Here is a 17,301-nt window from a genome sequence, read left to right as displayed (position 1 = left end):
CGCTACTGTAGACTTCGACCCTGATTGCGAATGACAACGCAGTATTCAAGTTTTACATTTGTACAATATCTGTATGACATGTGTACGTGTATATTGATAAAATTATATTTTTATTCTACGTTGTTTTTTTTTTAATTAAATTTATTTCAATTCGTTGATCTTCAACTAGAACTATTTTAACAACGTTGGCCAACATTGCTTTAACTAATTCGCCCACTGGGAATTCTAGGCATCGCGACGCGGCTAATCAGTGTTATCATAATTTTTTTCGTTTAATAAATCTGAATACTTGTGATATTTATTAAGACTTATTGTGATCCGAAATAGCTATTGATATAGTTATCAAAAATAATCCTTAGACGGATTGCAGTCGTCTATCAGTATTTGCTAACCAAACCATTGATACTTAGCAATATTTTGGGATTCCATAGCTGTTAAGGTATCTTTATCGTTTTAATTTGTTAATCTGTCTAAATCTACTATTCAAATCTCGAAATTTCTTTCAATTTTTAAAAATATTTCAGTTATTCAAAAATAATGATCAGTGACTCGAATACGTCAGAGACTCTGTTTACAAAGTAATTATAAAATTTTGTAAACCATAGTTAAGTTAGTTTTAAATTAAATTCTGAATATATTTTTAATGCAGTTTTCGTAAAGATTTAATTTAAAAATAGCGTTTTTTATTAAACGGTATGATAACAAGATACTAATTAATAGAATCTTAGAATATGAAGAATAATATTTTTCAATATGGAGGCTAATAAAATAAAATTACATAATCTATTTTAGTTGTAGTGTTTGTTTATATGGTCGATTGATATTTTATATTAAAATATTAATATATATATATATATATATATTATTTATCTATTGGGTCTAAGAAACAGTTTACAACGAATATTGAGATTATTTACGTGGCTATTTAGCTTCCTCATTACAAAGTTATATATGCAGTTATTACGAAATAGATGTAACAATCAATTCGCTGATAAACAGAAATCTCGTCGCAGATAACGTTTTCCGAAGAAGGTCCATTTAACGCTCAACTGAGAGATCTCTACGAAAAGATAAATAGATAAACACGCTATTCGTGTATTCAAAGTGTTATTATCTATATTTTTTATGTCCTGGTTTCGATTTTATTATTGCAACATAAATAGCTTTGTGCAAACCCATCAGAATTGGTACCACCTACTCGTCACTTACGCTGCCGCCGAATATTACTCTTTAGTAATGTTGAGTTTCGGCTTAAAGTACGTGAACCAGTGTAAGTACAGGCACAAGTGGCATAACTTCTAAGATTCTAAGGTTTGGCGATGTAAGGAATGGTTAATATAAAAAAAAATGCCAATGTCTGTGGAAAATCAACGGTGACCACGGAACTATGGTAAATAAATAAAAATAATCAATAAAGTTAATTCAAATTAGTCGATCGAGTTTCCGATACCGACAGCAGATATCACCCAGTAGGAGACCAATATTCAACCACAAAACAGTAAAATACTTTGTATTGCTCGGTTTTTGATTGATTGTATAGTGACTAAGCCAGTGTTATTACAATTGGCATTTGTCTGCGTAATAAGGGGATATAGAGTATGATTATAAACAGCTAACAGGCAACCTTTTGCCATAAACACAAAAAAAAGAAAAAATAACAAAACATCAAACGGCCACAGTTTTAGAATGCATATTATCCCTTTCATACGGATTAAACAATTATTAACTATTCTCAATTAAATGTTGTATAAACTAAATTGTTTTATTCAATTATTGTGTATATTAATTAACAAGCCATTTCTAGTCGTTGTTAAGTTTTAAGATCTATAAAGAGTAATTCTATAATTACTATACCGTCGTCTATAATATAAGAAGCGTTCTACTTTTATAGTATTTTAAACAACGCGGCTACTTTTTAATTTCAGGATAGTTTCAGCAGTCAGTTGAAATTACAACCTCTTTTATTCGAGGACTGTTCTAGCGGGTAACCTTACATTTTCTCATTTCGCTTTTCTTTTGAAGAAGATTTGGAGACTATTCCATCATGCCCCATTAACGAGGGTCAATGGATATAACTTTAGAATAAAATATGTTATTTAAAATGATATCTTGATTTGAATAAGCAATGCGATCTTATTTGATATCAGGTGAGGTGAGTCAATCGTGGTCACAGATGTTCCTGATATGGTATGATTATAAAATTGGCTTCATAAATCTTTATTAGATGAGTTTATTACGCTCTAGGTCACATATGACGGCTGGTTATGCTAAAGTCTAACAACGGTATTATATCTATATATATTGTTTATATTACTAATCAGGATATGTTCAAATAAATATTTAAATTAATTATTATGCATAAATTAAGAAAAGCTTATTAATTTTGTAAATAGGTAATAATAAACTTATTATTGTTTTTGTACTGTATTAATATTGCACTAAAATATGACTTATTCGGACATTATCGCATCAACTTAACTGAATGTTTTGAACATAAAACGATTTTAAATAAAGTAAATTCTATCTTAGCTGAGAAAAGTATATTCTTAGATTCTTATATATATACCATTAGCCATATAGGTAAGCATATACTAACCTGTTAGACTGTATCATAATTCATATATCAAATACTGTATATCTGATATAGACATTTAGATATTAAATTTTAATTCCGCGATCTTTCAGTAGCGTCACATCGCTTTCGATCTTTCTTCTTTTGCATATCTGGTATGGATTTAGCTTTAACATGAACGTTGGAAAGCTGCACTAGGCAGGCGGAATTATGCACTGTCTTGCTTTATAATTACATCTCGATAAGCTATACTTAGGCAATAAATAGTTAGAATATAATAAGACAAATTAAACTAACATATATTTTTTTTATTATTTAAATTGACTTCGTTAATATTATATTTTTTAAAGTAAACTGTAAAATACGTTCAACATTATACGAGTTAGATGGCTATAAGTTATGCGAGTTGGACTTATCAAACACGTCTTAACCGGTTACATTGAATTTAATTTTACGAGTCATTTTATTAAGTTGAACAATTCGACGACAGTCTGATATGCAATTTGAGTGCAAATGTCTAAACATATCATTAACTGTTCCAAAATTAAATGCAGCTATAAAGATTACTTTATCATTATAGGTTTAATTGTAAAGTACTCGCTTTTGTATTTAATGCTCGGTGGTAACAAGGGTTAAGTCGGATGATTAATATTAAGATATAATAAAATATATGGCGACAGACGACGGTAAGTTATAAGAATTTTAAACTTAATTTTTAAGTAGAAGTCAATTGATGGTCAGTAAATATTTTAATTAAAGAATAATTTTATATTTCACAAGAATCGGAGCAGGAGGAGTAGGATGAATTCAATGGTTTAATGGTTTAATTTGTAAGCAGTATTAAATTACAGAATCAATTGGGTTATTTCATGGAAAAAAATAGGACCTTTAACGGTATCCAGCAATGTATTATTAACAAAAAACTTTAAAAATGTACATGTCTCATTGTCTTTAATTACGAATTCATGATGGATTTTAGCAATAATTTCGGATATGGAAAAAATAATGTGACTAGTATGCGCGTGATTTCGCACTGGACAACGGAAGCGCGAATAGACACGGCGCAGACGCACGCACTTCCGTCGGCGACTGGCGTCGAACACGTCACCTGTCCGCGACACGGTCTATGTGTATAATAGATAAAATATTATTTATAATGTTATAAAAATTCAAGTCCTGCAACGACTAGTTTTATTCTAACATATTATTATATTCCTACAGACTTTCAGTGTTCACTTGTTCAGAGTTCATCGTAACTTGTTGTGCACATCAGTTCATAATTTTCGTTACTTTGTTCATCGTTAGCTTGCTCTTATTATGTTCATTTTATATGCACCAAAACCTCCCCTGCACATCCTAACATGGCATATTCTAACCTAGTCATCCGCATTCATAATAAGTCATACCATGTATTTTTTCTGCTTTTCTATTATTTCAAATTCCGAACATAAATAGAACAAAAAATATTCTTAAGATTCGATACTATTCGCGTAACATTGCATAAAACAAGGTAATCGATCTATAACGACTTGATGCGATGTCGTGTATTAGATAAAGAACTGGTATTCAAATATTTTGGCATTTGCCGTATTTTGGAGCTGTCAATAATGTTGTAGCTTTCACTCATTGCGTTAAATTAGATACAATTTATAATGATATAGTGACATTGAATTCAAATAAAATAAAAATAAAATAAACCTTAATATTATACAATAAAGTACAATTTGGGAAATGTAAATATTTTACCCAATTACGTTTATTTGACATAATAATATTATTTGTGTTAATATTACATTTCATAATTAAAAGAAACTATAGAATAAATTACTGTGATCTTAATTAAAAAGATTTCTTTGAAATCTAAATTAGAAACTTTTTTAGGTTTACATAATAATTTATCATATAATATAGTGAGTTACACATATATTATTGCTAAATGATTAGATAAAGTTAAAATATTATTTGCTATTCAGTTTAAATTCGTTTATATTATATATCAAGTTATAAATCATAATACAACTTTTTTTTTCACTACTCGAAATATAGTCAAGGTCAACTTTTTCTGAAGAAGATTACATAACAATACATCACGAATAAAGTTGACAATAATAAGTATGACTAGAGTTTTTCTTTTTTTTTAATTATTTTACTACTTGCTTAATATATTTACTTGAATTTAATACTTGATATAATATTTCAGCAATTATTTACTAAGTGACGCAGAAATATTATCGTACCTATTTATTTCGCTACAGTACTCGTTAAGCGCATTTTAATAATTCTGACAGAGTATGTTATGTAAATGTATTTTTTGTTATATTCATATATTCATATATCCATAATATATAAAAGTATTAATTATTTTTCTTCATGTATCAAAAAGCTGTACATGTTTATTTTTTAACGACATAAACATTTTTATACCATGTATGTACCAAGTTTCTATTGCATCTAACTTTTTAAAACTATATTTTCGCGGTTTATAGCTTTTCCTTCCTGATCGTAAAATGGCACCGAACGGTTGAATGATTAAACTCGTAAATGAAATTCTATATATACAACTATTAAATAAAGACTATCGTATTTCGCTATCGCTGTATTAATTCTTGTTGAACGGGGCGCGGTGCGCAATACAAGCGAGCCCTTTACATATTTATTACAAACGTTTATGTAACTTGCAATGTTTGTTAATTTATTTAGATTAAAATTTGCAAACTGAATTCGACTTCCACTTATCCTACGGAGTTGAAATTTCTCAAATAAAGAGTTTTTATGGTAACCGATACGTAATTTCACACCCAGAATTAGCTCCAGACGAAACTCTCTACCGTTCAACAGCGTAGATACAAAATCTTGTATATAAAAGCTTCTTATTTTTACTATTAATTCATTAATTTTATCGATGAACTAATACAAATTACAGTTTTTTTTTTAATTAAATAATATGTTCATTTTTTTAATGCCAGTTCATTATAAAATCTGTTTAAGATTTAAGGAATGTAAAATTATGAATCGTCACCAAAGGTTATATGTAGATTCGTAACAAACATACAAAATTGCAGGATTAGATTATATTGAAACCATCTCCGAAAGACTTTAAATAATTTCAAGACACATGAGATGTTTTCTACTAAACTACAAAACTAAAGTGAACATAAAACATCAGTAAAGTTTAATTTTATTGCAGATTTAAATGTTTAACTGATAGTCTTGAGTGTGTGTGTTTTTAAAGTGTTTTAGAATTATCTGTTTCTACAGGTAAACTGTTTTAATTAACATAGTATTCATTTATTGCTCTAGGATAATACGACGAATAATTTTCTTGTAGTTTACATAAATTCTCTGCTACATAGGCCCAGTTGATATAACAGGTGTATCTTAAGTGAAAGGGTTCAAATCTGAGCAAGAAATTATGAGTTTTTATGTGCTTTTTTGTAATTGTAATTTATATAGTGCTTTGAAAGAAAACATCGGAGCATTAATATTATGTACGAAACTCTAATATATGCATATCGTTCCAATCTTCGCAGACCAATGTGGTGGAATTAGTTCCAAACTATTTAAAAGTATTTTGTCCAGCATTGAGAAATATATGGAAAATTTAATGAAGCAAAAAGAGTATTATAGTAAACTACCTTTTGGTACGCCGAGGCGCAGCTGTTCCTTCTCCCAGGAGGCGAAGGTAGCCTTCAGCGCCTCGGCCATCTTCTTATTGGTGCCGGGCGTGAGCGGCGGCACCTGCGATGGGATGTCTGCAAAAATGAAGATTATCATTAAAATTTTAATCAAGAAAATGATAACAAAAACCACAATTCCCAAAAACAATGTTGGTGTGATAACATGCTGAACACGTATCTAAAGAAGACTTAATCTAAACTATTAAAAACTCATAACGATCACTGTACTGTAACAATACGAATAATAGGTAGACAAAAAAAATGAAATTAAAAATAGCTGTAATATACGAAAATAAATATAACACATGAATTATATAATAAGTGATAAAATGAAATCAGTTTTGAAGCTTTTATCTACTAGTTACAGCAGCTACTGTTTAAACTTCTATATCGACTCATAAACTTAGCTTTCTATTATGCAATCACGTAACATAAATTAATAAAATTCATTATCTCTCTCTTGAATCAGGTTTCTAACCAATTACATGCCCTTACATTTAGTTTGAAAGATAAAAGGTTTTTTTTATAAACAACCGATAAGGTTAAGGGTGCTTTTAGATCGGGCGATCGATGTTTTCTTATCTGCGATCGATCGAAACTCGTTCTGTTTACGATTGACAAAGATTGGTCGGTCGGCGTGTGGCGTTCGATTCAACTCGGGGTAATCAAATTATTATCGGCCTTTGTACGAAATTTTCTTTGTTTCTGATATATTTTTCTAAGAAGATTTGTTAAAAATTAAAACTACATTTTATTCATGTTTAATGAGAAAAATCGTCTTTTTTAAATTTTCAGAATTCATAATCCTTTTGTCATCAAAGAAAAATATAATTTCGGTTGAAACTTACTAAATATTTGTTTAAATATTTTACCCGATATCTCAGTAGAGATGAAGTGTCTCGTAAAAACCTATTTTGTTCTATAATTAACATAATATGTATTTACAAGATAGATTTTAAGTAGCTCATAATTAATGTTTAAAATGGACAAAAGTTAATTATGTTCACAGCCCTTAGCTTTCCTATTTGCTTACACTTAATTTAAAAGATGTAATTTCAAGTATCGATTCATCCATGTAATATAATGGGAAGAGCTCAGTTAACTTCGGCATAGAAGCGCTAAAGTTAATTAGACCGATTGAGAAAATAAGTAGCTAAGATATTTCATTGGATAGTTAAAGGTTTGATTAGAGTAGGTAGCCAGCGATGGCGTCGAAATTACTGATCATTGATTACACAGGTGTAATACCAGTTACAACCGACTAGCTTTTCTCCCATTAATTCCTGCCTTCCACGCCGTTCATTTAATATCATGTAGTCGTATAAATCAAAGATTTATTTATTAACAAAATTTTTATCACCTGTATGATTTATAGAGACTGTACGAATAGTTATTTTTTTACATGGATGCCATAAAGTTAAGATCAAAGTGTGCGAGTGACAGATTATTACTGTCCACAGCGGTACGTATCCTCTAATCAAACGTGAACTTCATCAAGCGACGTTTATTATCAACGGATTAATTACTTCATCTACGGTATTTACTTTTATTTCTACCGAGTAGTGAAGAACAAATTAATAGTTGATTTCTTTCGAGTCCCAATGGCTTGGAATAAAATAAATCAGAGATAAACAAGCAAGATTGCATCACGTATGTGTGAGTCGTGCGCGGACGCACAGGCTTCATTCATAAGTGCGTCTGGTTTGCGTCGCGTGTGTGCGTGGGCGTGCGTGTGTGTGCGCGCGGCTTGCACACCTGCCGACCAGTTCTGAGATGTTGAGATTTGTACTGCTCTCCCACGGTCGGTGCCCGCTCCGATCTTCTAGGTGAACCGTTCTGATATCATTTAAATGTTTCATACGTATTCTCGTCCACGGGACGAAACACGAGATCGTTTATACACCGCAAAAAACTTATGTGAACTAAGACAGGTTACATATGATTTACATTATTAATGTGTATGTTAATATTAAAATAACATAACATATCAATCAGTATGATGTCCTTCTCTATATTATAAAAAAATATTTTTTTATTCTACGTTATGTTTTGAATAAGTAATGTTTGAGCATCGTTTATAGAAACAAACAGTTATGGATATTATTAAAATTATAATTTTAACTATTCACGAGGTAAGATTTTGTAGTCCAGAGGTTTAGGTAATCGTAAAACTTTCAGGCTTTTATTAAAACAACTGTGAGTTGTGAAAAATCTGAGAAAACAATTTATTATAATATTAAAGGGCGAAGTAAGACTGCAGTGATTGTTGCGAATCACGCGGACATTAATTGCAAACTCCGGCGCATTGTGATTTACTCGTTGATGCCGGCAGCTGCACTTGACTCACTGCGAATGTATCCTTGTGTGCAGTAATACCATAGGAACGATATCCTTTATCGGATATGAGATTTGAAAGGGTTGAGATTTCTAGAATATTATAATGAAACGATATAAGTTTTAAATAAGCCTAGCTGTTCCATAAATATGTAAAAATATCGTATTATTAATTACCCGACGGCATCAATACAAAATTAATTCAAAATAGTTTTTTTTCTTTCAGCCCTTTGCTTTTTAGTGTTGTAATTTTAACATCATACCGGTATGGTGTGAAGATTGGCAATCTGATTTTAATATAAGCAGTACAAAAAAAAATCATCGTAGTTATCGTGCGAAACGAAATGTGCTAATTTATATACATATAAACTAATTTGAATAAAACATCCTATGATTTTAATGATAATAAAATGTCGTCGACTTTTTTTTTTACGATGTAAACGGACAATATACCGTTAGTTTATATTTTAATCATTTTAGTTTTATTCGATTCGAATTTATAAACAACTAGCTGTTACCCGCGGCTTTGCTCGCGTGTAATATGAATATATTTACAAATTAAAATATTATGTTAATGTAAGACCTCTTTGTATACCACATTGATTTGTATTTCAGCCCTTAGGGTAGAATACCCAGAAACGCTTAAATGCGAATCAATTTATGTTTAATCGGTAGCCCAAAAATAAAATTTCGAGCTTTTAACTTCAAAATGACGGACTTCCAGACTGACCCGTATACGAAATGTCAACCCGTATTTCTCCCCTTAGGCGTAAAATATTCAGAAACGCTTTAATACGTATTTACTCATTTTTAATCAGATTCCCAAAAATAAAGTTTCATATTTTTAATTTAACAAATGACGGACTTCCATAAAAACTTTCACCCCCTCAGAGGTAGAATATCAAAAACGCTTAAATACGTATTTACTCATTTTTGATCAATGTCACAAAAATAAAGTTCCATGTTTTTAACTTAAAAATTGACTGACTCTTATAAAAACTTTCAACCCTTATTTCACCCCCCGTGGGGATAGAATATGCAGTAACACTTAAATACTCCTTTTTAATCAGTATACCAAAAAGAAAAGTTTCATGTTTTTAACTTAAAAAGTTACGGACTATATATACCATACAAACGTTCAACCCATATTTCATCCCTTTAGTGCTAGAATTTCCAAAATTCACTCCTTAGTGGGTGTCATGATATGTTAGTTTATAAGTGTACAGCCTAAAATATAAGTTTTATGCTTCTAGTTCTAAAAATGACAATACTTTCAATAACTTACAACCTTTCATTCCCCTTTTCAACCCTTTACAGCACTTTTTTTCAATTTTTATGTACCAAATTTCATTTAAATCGGTCCAGTAGTTTTGGCGTGAAAGCGAGACAGACAGACACAGTTACTTTCGCATTTATAATATTAATATATAGTGTATGGATTAAACCTAGTATGCTAGAAAAATACACACATTAAATGTGTCATTTTATAAATGTGATGGCAAAGGTAGCTTGTTAATACTGAGTACAGACCACTTCATACTGCGATTTTCTAATTCCTCACGATATTTGCCTTCATCACATATTATTCAGAGGTGCTCGGTTTCGAACCGCGATTAACGTCTATGCGTTTTATCCACTGGATCCCTTTGATCTCAATGTAGTTTAATTGAAAAATATTTGTATGTAAAATTACACATACATACATAAGGTATATTTTCAACATCAGGATTTCTATACATATATTAGTTGTAACCTATTGCATATCCTTTGACATTTTACATAAATCAACTTGTATATGTACGTTTGCTATTGTATTGTATGAAATGTAATTGCAAATAAAACGCACTGGCTGCATCACGCACACCTGCGCACACGACTTATTAACATACACACGCATTATCATAAAATAATTATTCTTGATTTATTCATATAATTACGCATTAAACATATTCATAAGGATACAAAAAAAGAGTTATTGTATGGCAAGATTCATGAATGTACCTATATTTAATATATCAGATACACGAAGCCATAAAAATTTTAGTTTTAATTAATTAATCCGTCATTTAAAGAGGTCTTTTTTATTATATTCTACATATTTTATAAGAAAATGATAAAATATTTCATAAATTGAATAACTTATTACTCACATTCCTGGTATTTTTATTACTTATAAATATATACTTAGCTTTAATAAACTATGTGTTCTCTGTCACTGTTTTTATCCCTTACATTAAAGTATATAAAATAAAAAATATATTAACAAGGAATTCGTAAAATGGGTTTCATTTACTTTAAGAATTGTATTTCGAGATGACAAAAAAACGTGACAAGTTCCGTTTCCGTCATTAAGGTAATTAGTCCGGGAGATTTTGGCTTAATTATCACGTATGGTTTCCGATGGTCATCATCCGTCCAGCTGGATCGAAACCTTTGTTGTTGAATCGACTTCTACAATTTATTCACATCCTTAAAATTAGCACTGAAATATTTGGATATCATTACAGATTTTTAAAATTTGCTTTATTTTTATTAACTATCAAGCTATAATGTTGATGACATTTAAATTGTTACACGAATATGAAGGTGCGTTTTAAGGCTTGATCATTTCGAAACACGTATTATAGAATATGAAGTCTATATGTCTATACACAATTAACTCTGTTCAGATAAACAGAATATTTATTTACTAGTATTAACGTTTTAGTATTTGTTTAGTAATTTAATATTAAAGTTCAGATTTGTATTATGTGATAAAAAGTGAAGGATGATGATCACTCTCGGTTTTAGGTCGTTTCGATTCTTAAGATTTCATTGTGAGTTAAAACACGTGTTCGATGCAATAAAATGTAAGTGTCCACGGAAATGAAGACGGTTTAAGTTTTTCTTTCTACATCGATGTTCACATTATAGCTTAATGAAAACGTTCAGGTTGTTTAAAATCTCTTGGGCTTGTTAATGGCGGTACACAGCATGATCCTGGATTTGTGTTTTTTGTCACCTGGAATTATTGCTTCGTTTAAAAACGAAGCGATCTTGCATCGGTACAGTTTTTGTTTAAAATTGTGATTCGATTAATTTTTTCGTTAAGTAGGATTTAGGTATGCCAGACAGCATTGATTATTCAGTCAAATTAACAATGCGCATCATTTTTGAAATTCAGATGGGCCTGAGAAAACTTTGTCTTAATTTTTTATGCAAGTTAATCCCATTTCTCCGCTGTATGATCATACTTACATATGTTTTTAGAGTTATTCAAGAGTTCTGTGCGAACGTAAAAAACGGCTGGTTATTCAAATGAAGTATATTATTTTTATGTAATTTCGCTAAAATATACTATCAAACTAAAATAAAAATACATTCAGTTATTTATTTATTTAAAGTAGCTTATACAAATACAACAACAAATTAAGATAGTAAGTAAATTGGCGTATAACAGTTCAAACATGCTTGGAAGAAGTTAGTTGATTTTGAAGGTTAAATGCAAATTGTATGTATCGACAGTGCGCCGAATCGTGAATGGCGTTGATAACGGCACAATGGGCCGGAGATGCGCGCGGGCACACAACACAACACAAAAGTTGCCTTACAACCTTCGCTATTTTATTAAGCCGATTAATTAATATCGGCGATTTCTTGTAACAACCAACAATATTAGTTTGATCAACCAAGATGTCCTGCCGATTTTAACACTTGAAACTTATTCGTACCCTACGGTTGTTCCACAAAGTTTTTCAAGTCTTTTTATATTTAAGTTAATATATATAGACGTAGTAATAATTCGTGCATTTAGTAATAAATATCACAGAATTTATCTGAGTAATGAGGTGCACTCTTTGATATTTTGCAACGTGAGTCGTTAAACGCCTCGTGAAAACTAAGTATATATACTTTTATCCTAAAAAGACGAGAAAAGCAACTTCAAATCTTTCTTGTAAAACTGAGAAGATGCAGCAAGTTACATATATGGAGTTTTATTTATCTTCCGATTATTTTTAATGCAGTTTATGTATAGCTTGGATTGAGAATAAGTTACCAATAGTGTTGTCAAGTTTTTCATTATTATACATTTGTTATACCTATTACAATGTTGTTATACACTAATATTCCTGTAATTTTTTTGTCGCCGTTATATCTGATCAAACAATTCAAATGCCCTACATTTCCCTCGTGACCACACGACAACAGGTGGCGAGGTGGCGAGTGGGGTTGAATAGCGGGGAACGGCACTTGTTGCGCGGTTTTAAATGAAGACACTATTCCGATTAGAGTTATAACTTCATTCCTTTATTATTTTGAAAGAATTTCACAAGACATTGTAGCAATTCTAAACCTATAAAAAGTTTTATATACAAATTAAACACTTTTTTGTTTATTGCCCTTAAATTATGTTACTGCCTAATTAATGCTACGTTGTAATCATTTTTTTTTTCAATAAATCTCAATATCTTCTTGAGATTAGCTATTAAACATAGTCTATTTTTATTTGAACTATTAACGCCGTGACACAGCGTGACTACAATAGCTTCAAATAACAAAAGCTCGCGCCATTTTTACCGGCTTCTCCATTGTTCGTTTGAACTTGGAACGTCGCGTGACGTAAACGGCGCGTGCGATGTTTTGCATTCAAATCGTCGTCTTTACTCATAATTACTCCAATAACTGTTACTAGCGTCTTATAAGCGAAATTACACTACACGATGTATTTCGTTCTACCTATCGTAAAAAGGTATATATATCTGTTACGTAGCAAAATTAAAATATTTTAAAGTTCTCTTAATATATGCCTTAATTTTATTTGTTGTTTGTTCATAGTTAAGCAAATCAGGTGCTCAGACTGGTGTATAATCCAAGTATTAAATGTAATCATCGAATTAATATGGATTTTTTTGATGACAATGGATATACTATATGTATATGTAATTTCTAAATGGTTTGTGTCCAGTCATCTAGAAAATGAGAACGCTTTGTGTGATCACGTTGTCCATTTTGTTAGACTCTTGGCTCTGTTAAGGTTCAAATTAGTCAATAGTTTAAATACAAATAAAATTTATGAACATGGTATACTGACTTCAATGAAAGAAAAAACTAGTCTTGTAAATCAGACGGAAAAAACCATTAGCATTTAGTTCTACGTTTTAAACGGTAGCTAACAATAGTGGGCATATTAATCTAAAGATCTGTAACGTTGATCACGAATGTAGGCGAGAGACCTTTGCTCAATGACAGAGGCGGCGCGGGCGCATCATCTCATTGAGCGCGCACCGGATGGGCCAATCAGCGGCGTGAATGGACGCCCCCGCGCATGCGCGCTGATGCTGTTCGGTGCGTTATTAGCTCCCGTACTAGATGCCTTCTTCTTTGTTATATCAGTAAATTGTTATGACTTTTTATGGCCCCCGTGTGTGTTGAGTCGTAAACGCGTTCCTACTGTTGCTTCATTGACTTACTATTGTTCGCTTGAGATACTCTTAGAACTTTATTATGATGTCTTTATTCGTGTTTATAGTTTGACGAACTATACAGAGATTGAGTCAATATGAAGTATGTACCAGGTTCATTTTGAAATGACGCTCATTATTAATTTTAATATTATATACTTATACTTGATATTAATTTTTTTGTTTATTTTTTTACGAAGCTGACGATTAATTTGTCTAGTCGAACACAAACAATGTTCGGCAACAGTTCTCAGGCTGTGCACAAAGTCTTCACTTTCAAGATCAGCAGAGCATGCGCAGATCATAATTACGGTAATGAAGCTTGCACAACCGCTGCCCTAAGTTTGTAGGCACGCGATGTTACGGATCGTGCTGCTTTGTTACACTTTAGAATAAACCAAACAGCAACTAAAGTATTTTTTATTTTAATTATAGAGGTTTATATTGTCGATGAGTATCGTATTTTAATGAGTCTTTGGTTAGTTGTAAAACTGCTTTTAGACATTCTATTCTAAATCTAGTTAAACTTTTGAAATAATAGGTATACTTATTTAAAATATTTTCAAGGGTGGTTATTCAAGCGCTACAATTCTTCACTATTTTACAAGAGTTGATACGCATTAGAAGCGTATATTCATATATTTCTTACGGTCACGGAGCGTTCACATTTGGTACAAGAGCAGGCGAAACCGAGAGCGTTGCGTCACTCTGAGGATGATACATCGCCTTTTCACAACCGACAATAATAGTGTTGCAAATTTTAAATTAGAATTCTGCAAATGGCCGACTGCTGTCAGCCGTCAACGTATGATTGACAGTTATTATTTTTAATCTGTCACATATCTGTTTTTAAGAGTATTAGATTGCATTACACTCTTAGAGTAAAAATTTAAGTATGTTATTAATACACTCGTTATTTTGTTAGTTACCTAATGGTAGCTACCATATAGCTACCATTAGGTAACTAACAAAATGAAAAAAAAAATTATTCCATGTTTTAGAACATAGCGCACCAAGTACGCTAGGTGCTCTATTATGTAGTTTTTCTATCAATTATTTTACCGTTTACTAACCTTTTGGCTTATTGAAAGCTTTCATCATGACTTTGATTCCCATGCCTGCAATTGCCGCCGTCGCTTGATCTTGTCTGCCGCGGGCTCTTGAAGTCCGAACTATTCACACTAGCACTATTCTCTTGTATATTTATAATCTTTTTGAGCACTTTTATATTTACAAATGTCTGTAATTTACAATATACAATTTACATGTTTAGTCTATAATTTACAATATACAAACTAAAATTCTATTTTAAATAAGATCAATAAATATCACACTTATTTTTTTTAATGTCAGAATATTAGTCTAAACACTCTTCACTATTTTTCATTTTGTCGGTGATTTTTCTTTACGTCACCGTTGAAAAGTTCATTTAGTTATCACTGATCAGTACTCATACTTCGTAACACCTATAATAATTTGTTAGTTTGAGTCTCTTGAATTTTGCCTTCGACTATTTATTAGCGAATAAAATTTAAAAAGTGCGTTATTAACAGATAACCAATGCGTCGAGTTGCAAGTTGTTCTCGATACGAAGTCAAGCAATATTCAAATAGCATGGAACATTCCCACAGGTGAGTGGTACGGCCCAGTCGTTTCCGGCTCCCTACTTGCCACCCGCACCTACCCTCTAGTATAACCCCCACCGAGCTCACAGTTCTCACACGGTCCGTTAGTCCGTGACGAACAATTTCGCTAAATTTTGTGGTTAGAGTTTTAACCCTTGAGTGTAGACTTCATAAATAACGGCGCGTCTTTCGTCATTTGTTTAAACAGTTTAATTACTAATTCGATTTAACTCCGTTTTATAATAATCCTCATAAAAATATATACATAAATTAGAAGAAATTGTGTCAAAAAAGCACAAACAAAAGATAGATAGTCTATACGCCCTTATAATTTAATGTATAAATGTCACATGATTTAATTTAATGGTGTAATTGAATTAATTTACTTTTAAAAGGGCTTATTACTCTAATAATATGCATGTCATATATTACATAACAAATTGATAGGCACGGTGCAACCGACCGAGATGAGGGTTCAAGGGTTAAATGCGTGTAAACATCTTTATTCCGATTTAATAACCGCTTCGTAGAAGGGTCGGTAAGTATAGTGGTTATCGAAAATATTAAATTTTAAGTATTGTTAACGAGTTAGTGGCAAACATTTTAATTAATACGTAGGATTTTTTTTATCAGTTCACACGATTGTTCGAGTTCGTGAACTTGAGAGGTCATAAAGTATTGTTAGTTATTTTGTTTTTGTTTTTTTTAAAGAACAGTTAATTTTGAGTCAAACTTTAATAAAATTATCTTAACTGCAGGAAATTGAGAACAAATGGGCCTTAATGTATACATACATATATTCAATCTAACTTACTTAGCGATGATGGGGGCGACGAATTGCCCTCAATGAAAATCAAATTTAGACACCACATGCATCATATTGGACAAGGTAGTTGAAATTCAAAAGTTACACGTAAATTTTAACAAACATATCAAACAAAAACTGTTCTCTTTTCAAATATAAATGTTTTACTGATCGAAACATTCCTTTAGGTAGTGAACTTTGTATCGAGGACGATCCTTTGTGCCACAAGTGTCATTTAATAGGGCCAGTTGCCTCGTCCAATATTGGAGGACAATAGTTCAATACGAATAGTCATATCTGCGATACATATTACTAATATGTTTATTTAGTTATACGTATCGCAGACTGACTTGTGAAAATTCTTCTAATATTGTATTTCGATATATATTTTTTTTGTTATTTTTATCTTATAAATATAAATTAATTTCTGTATGTGGTCGTATTTTATTTGTTCGTTCACGCTTCGTTCGTCCGATTGAGTTGAAACTTAGTAGATTCAGTTGTTATTCGAACTTGTATGAAGGTTTCTTGCATAGTAAGTACTAACAACGATATGTTGCGTGAGTCGTATCGGACAATTACCTACAAAAAAACAATTAAAAAGCCTTTGTAACGTACACCGAGCATTAGCTATTAAATAAACTTGTGGCAGATTGTGAAGAAATGTGTTATTGATGGCTAATTGTTTCGTAGCTAATGTGTCTAGTAGTGTCAGTGTGACTGCGGTTAATCATGTGGTCGAGCTGAGATTGCCAGTCACGGGTCAACTAACTCGATTGTCGCTCCCAATTTGTCTCCCCAGCCAACTAAGAGCGATTGCATTTGTTAAATTCGAAATACTGAAATT

At 31.3% G+C, this 17,301-nt stretch overlaps 1 protein-coding gene across 4 annotated transcripts in view; it reads right to left on the bottom strand.

Moving 5' to 3' along the window:
* The window catches only part of LOC113399480 (ETS-like protein pointed), a 125,331-nt gene that overhangs the window by 26,977 nt on the left and 81,053 nt on the right, over positions 1 to 17,301 (bottom strand). For 3 of the 4 annotated variants that reach the window (XM_064217940.1, XM_026638624.2, XM_064217941.1), the window contains exon 4: positions 6,208 to 6,324. In XM_064217940.1, the coding sequence (XP_064074010.1) occupies positions 6,208 to 6,324 (117 nt within the window). Of the gene's footprint in view, positions 1 to 6,207; positions 6,325 to 15,097; positions 15,256 to 17,301 lie in introns of those variants that run through there. The other variant, XM_026638628.2, reaches the window with a different exon arrangement.

This window comes from Vanessa tameamea, chromosome 19 (assembly GCF_037043105.1).
Source record: "Vanessa tameamea isolate UH-Manoa-2023 chromosome 19, ilVanTame1 primary haplotype, whole genome shotgun sequence".
Taxonomy (NCBI): Eukaryota; Metazoa; Arthropoda; class Insecta; order Lepidoptera; family Nymphalidae; genus Vanessa; species Vanessa tameamea.
Note: the sequence above shows the minus strand (reverse complement) of the source record. Positions and strands in the feature narration are given on the sequence as shown.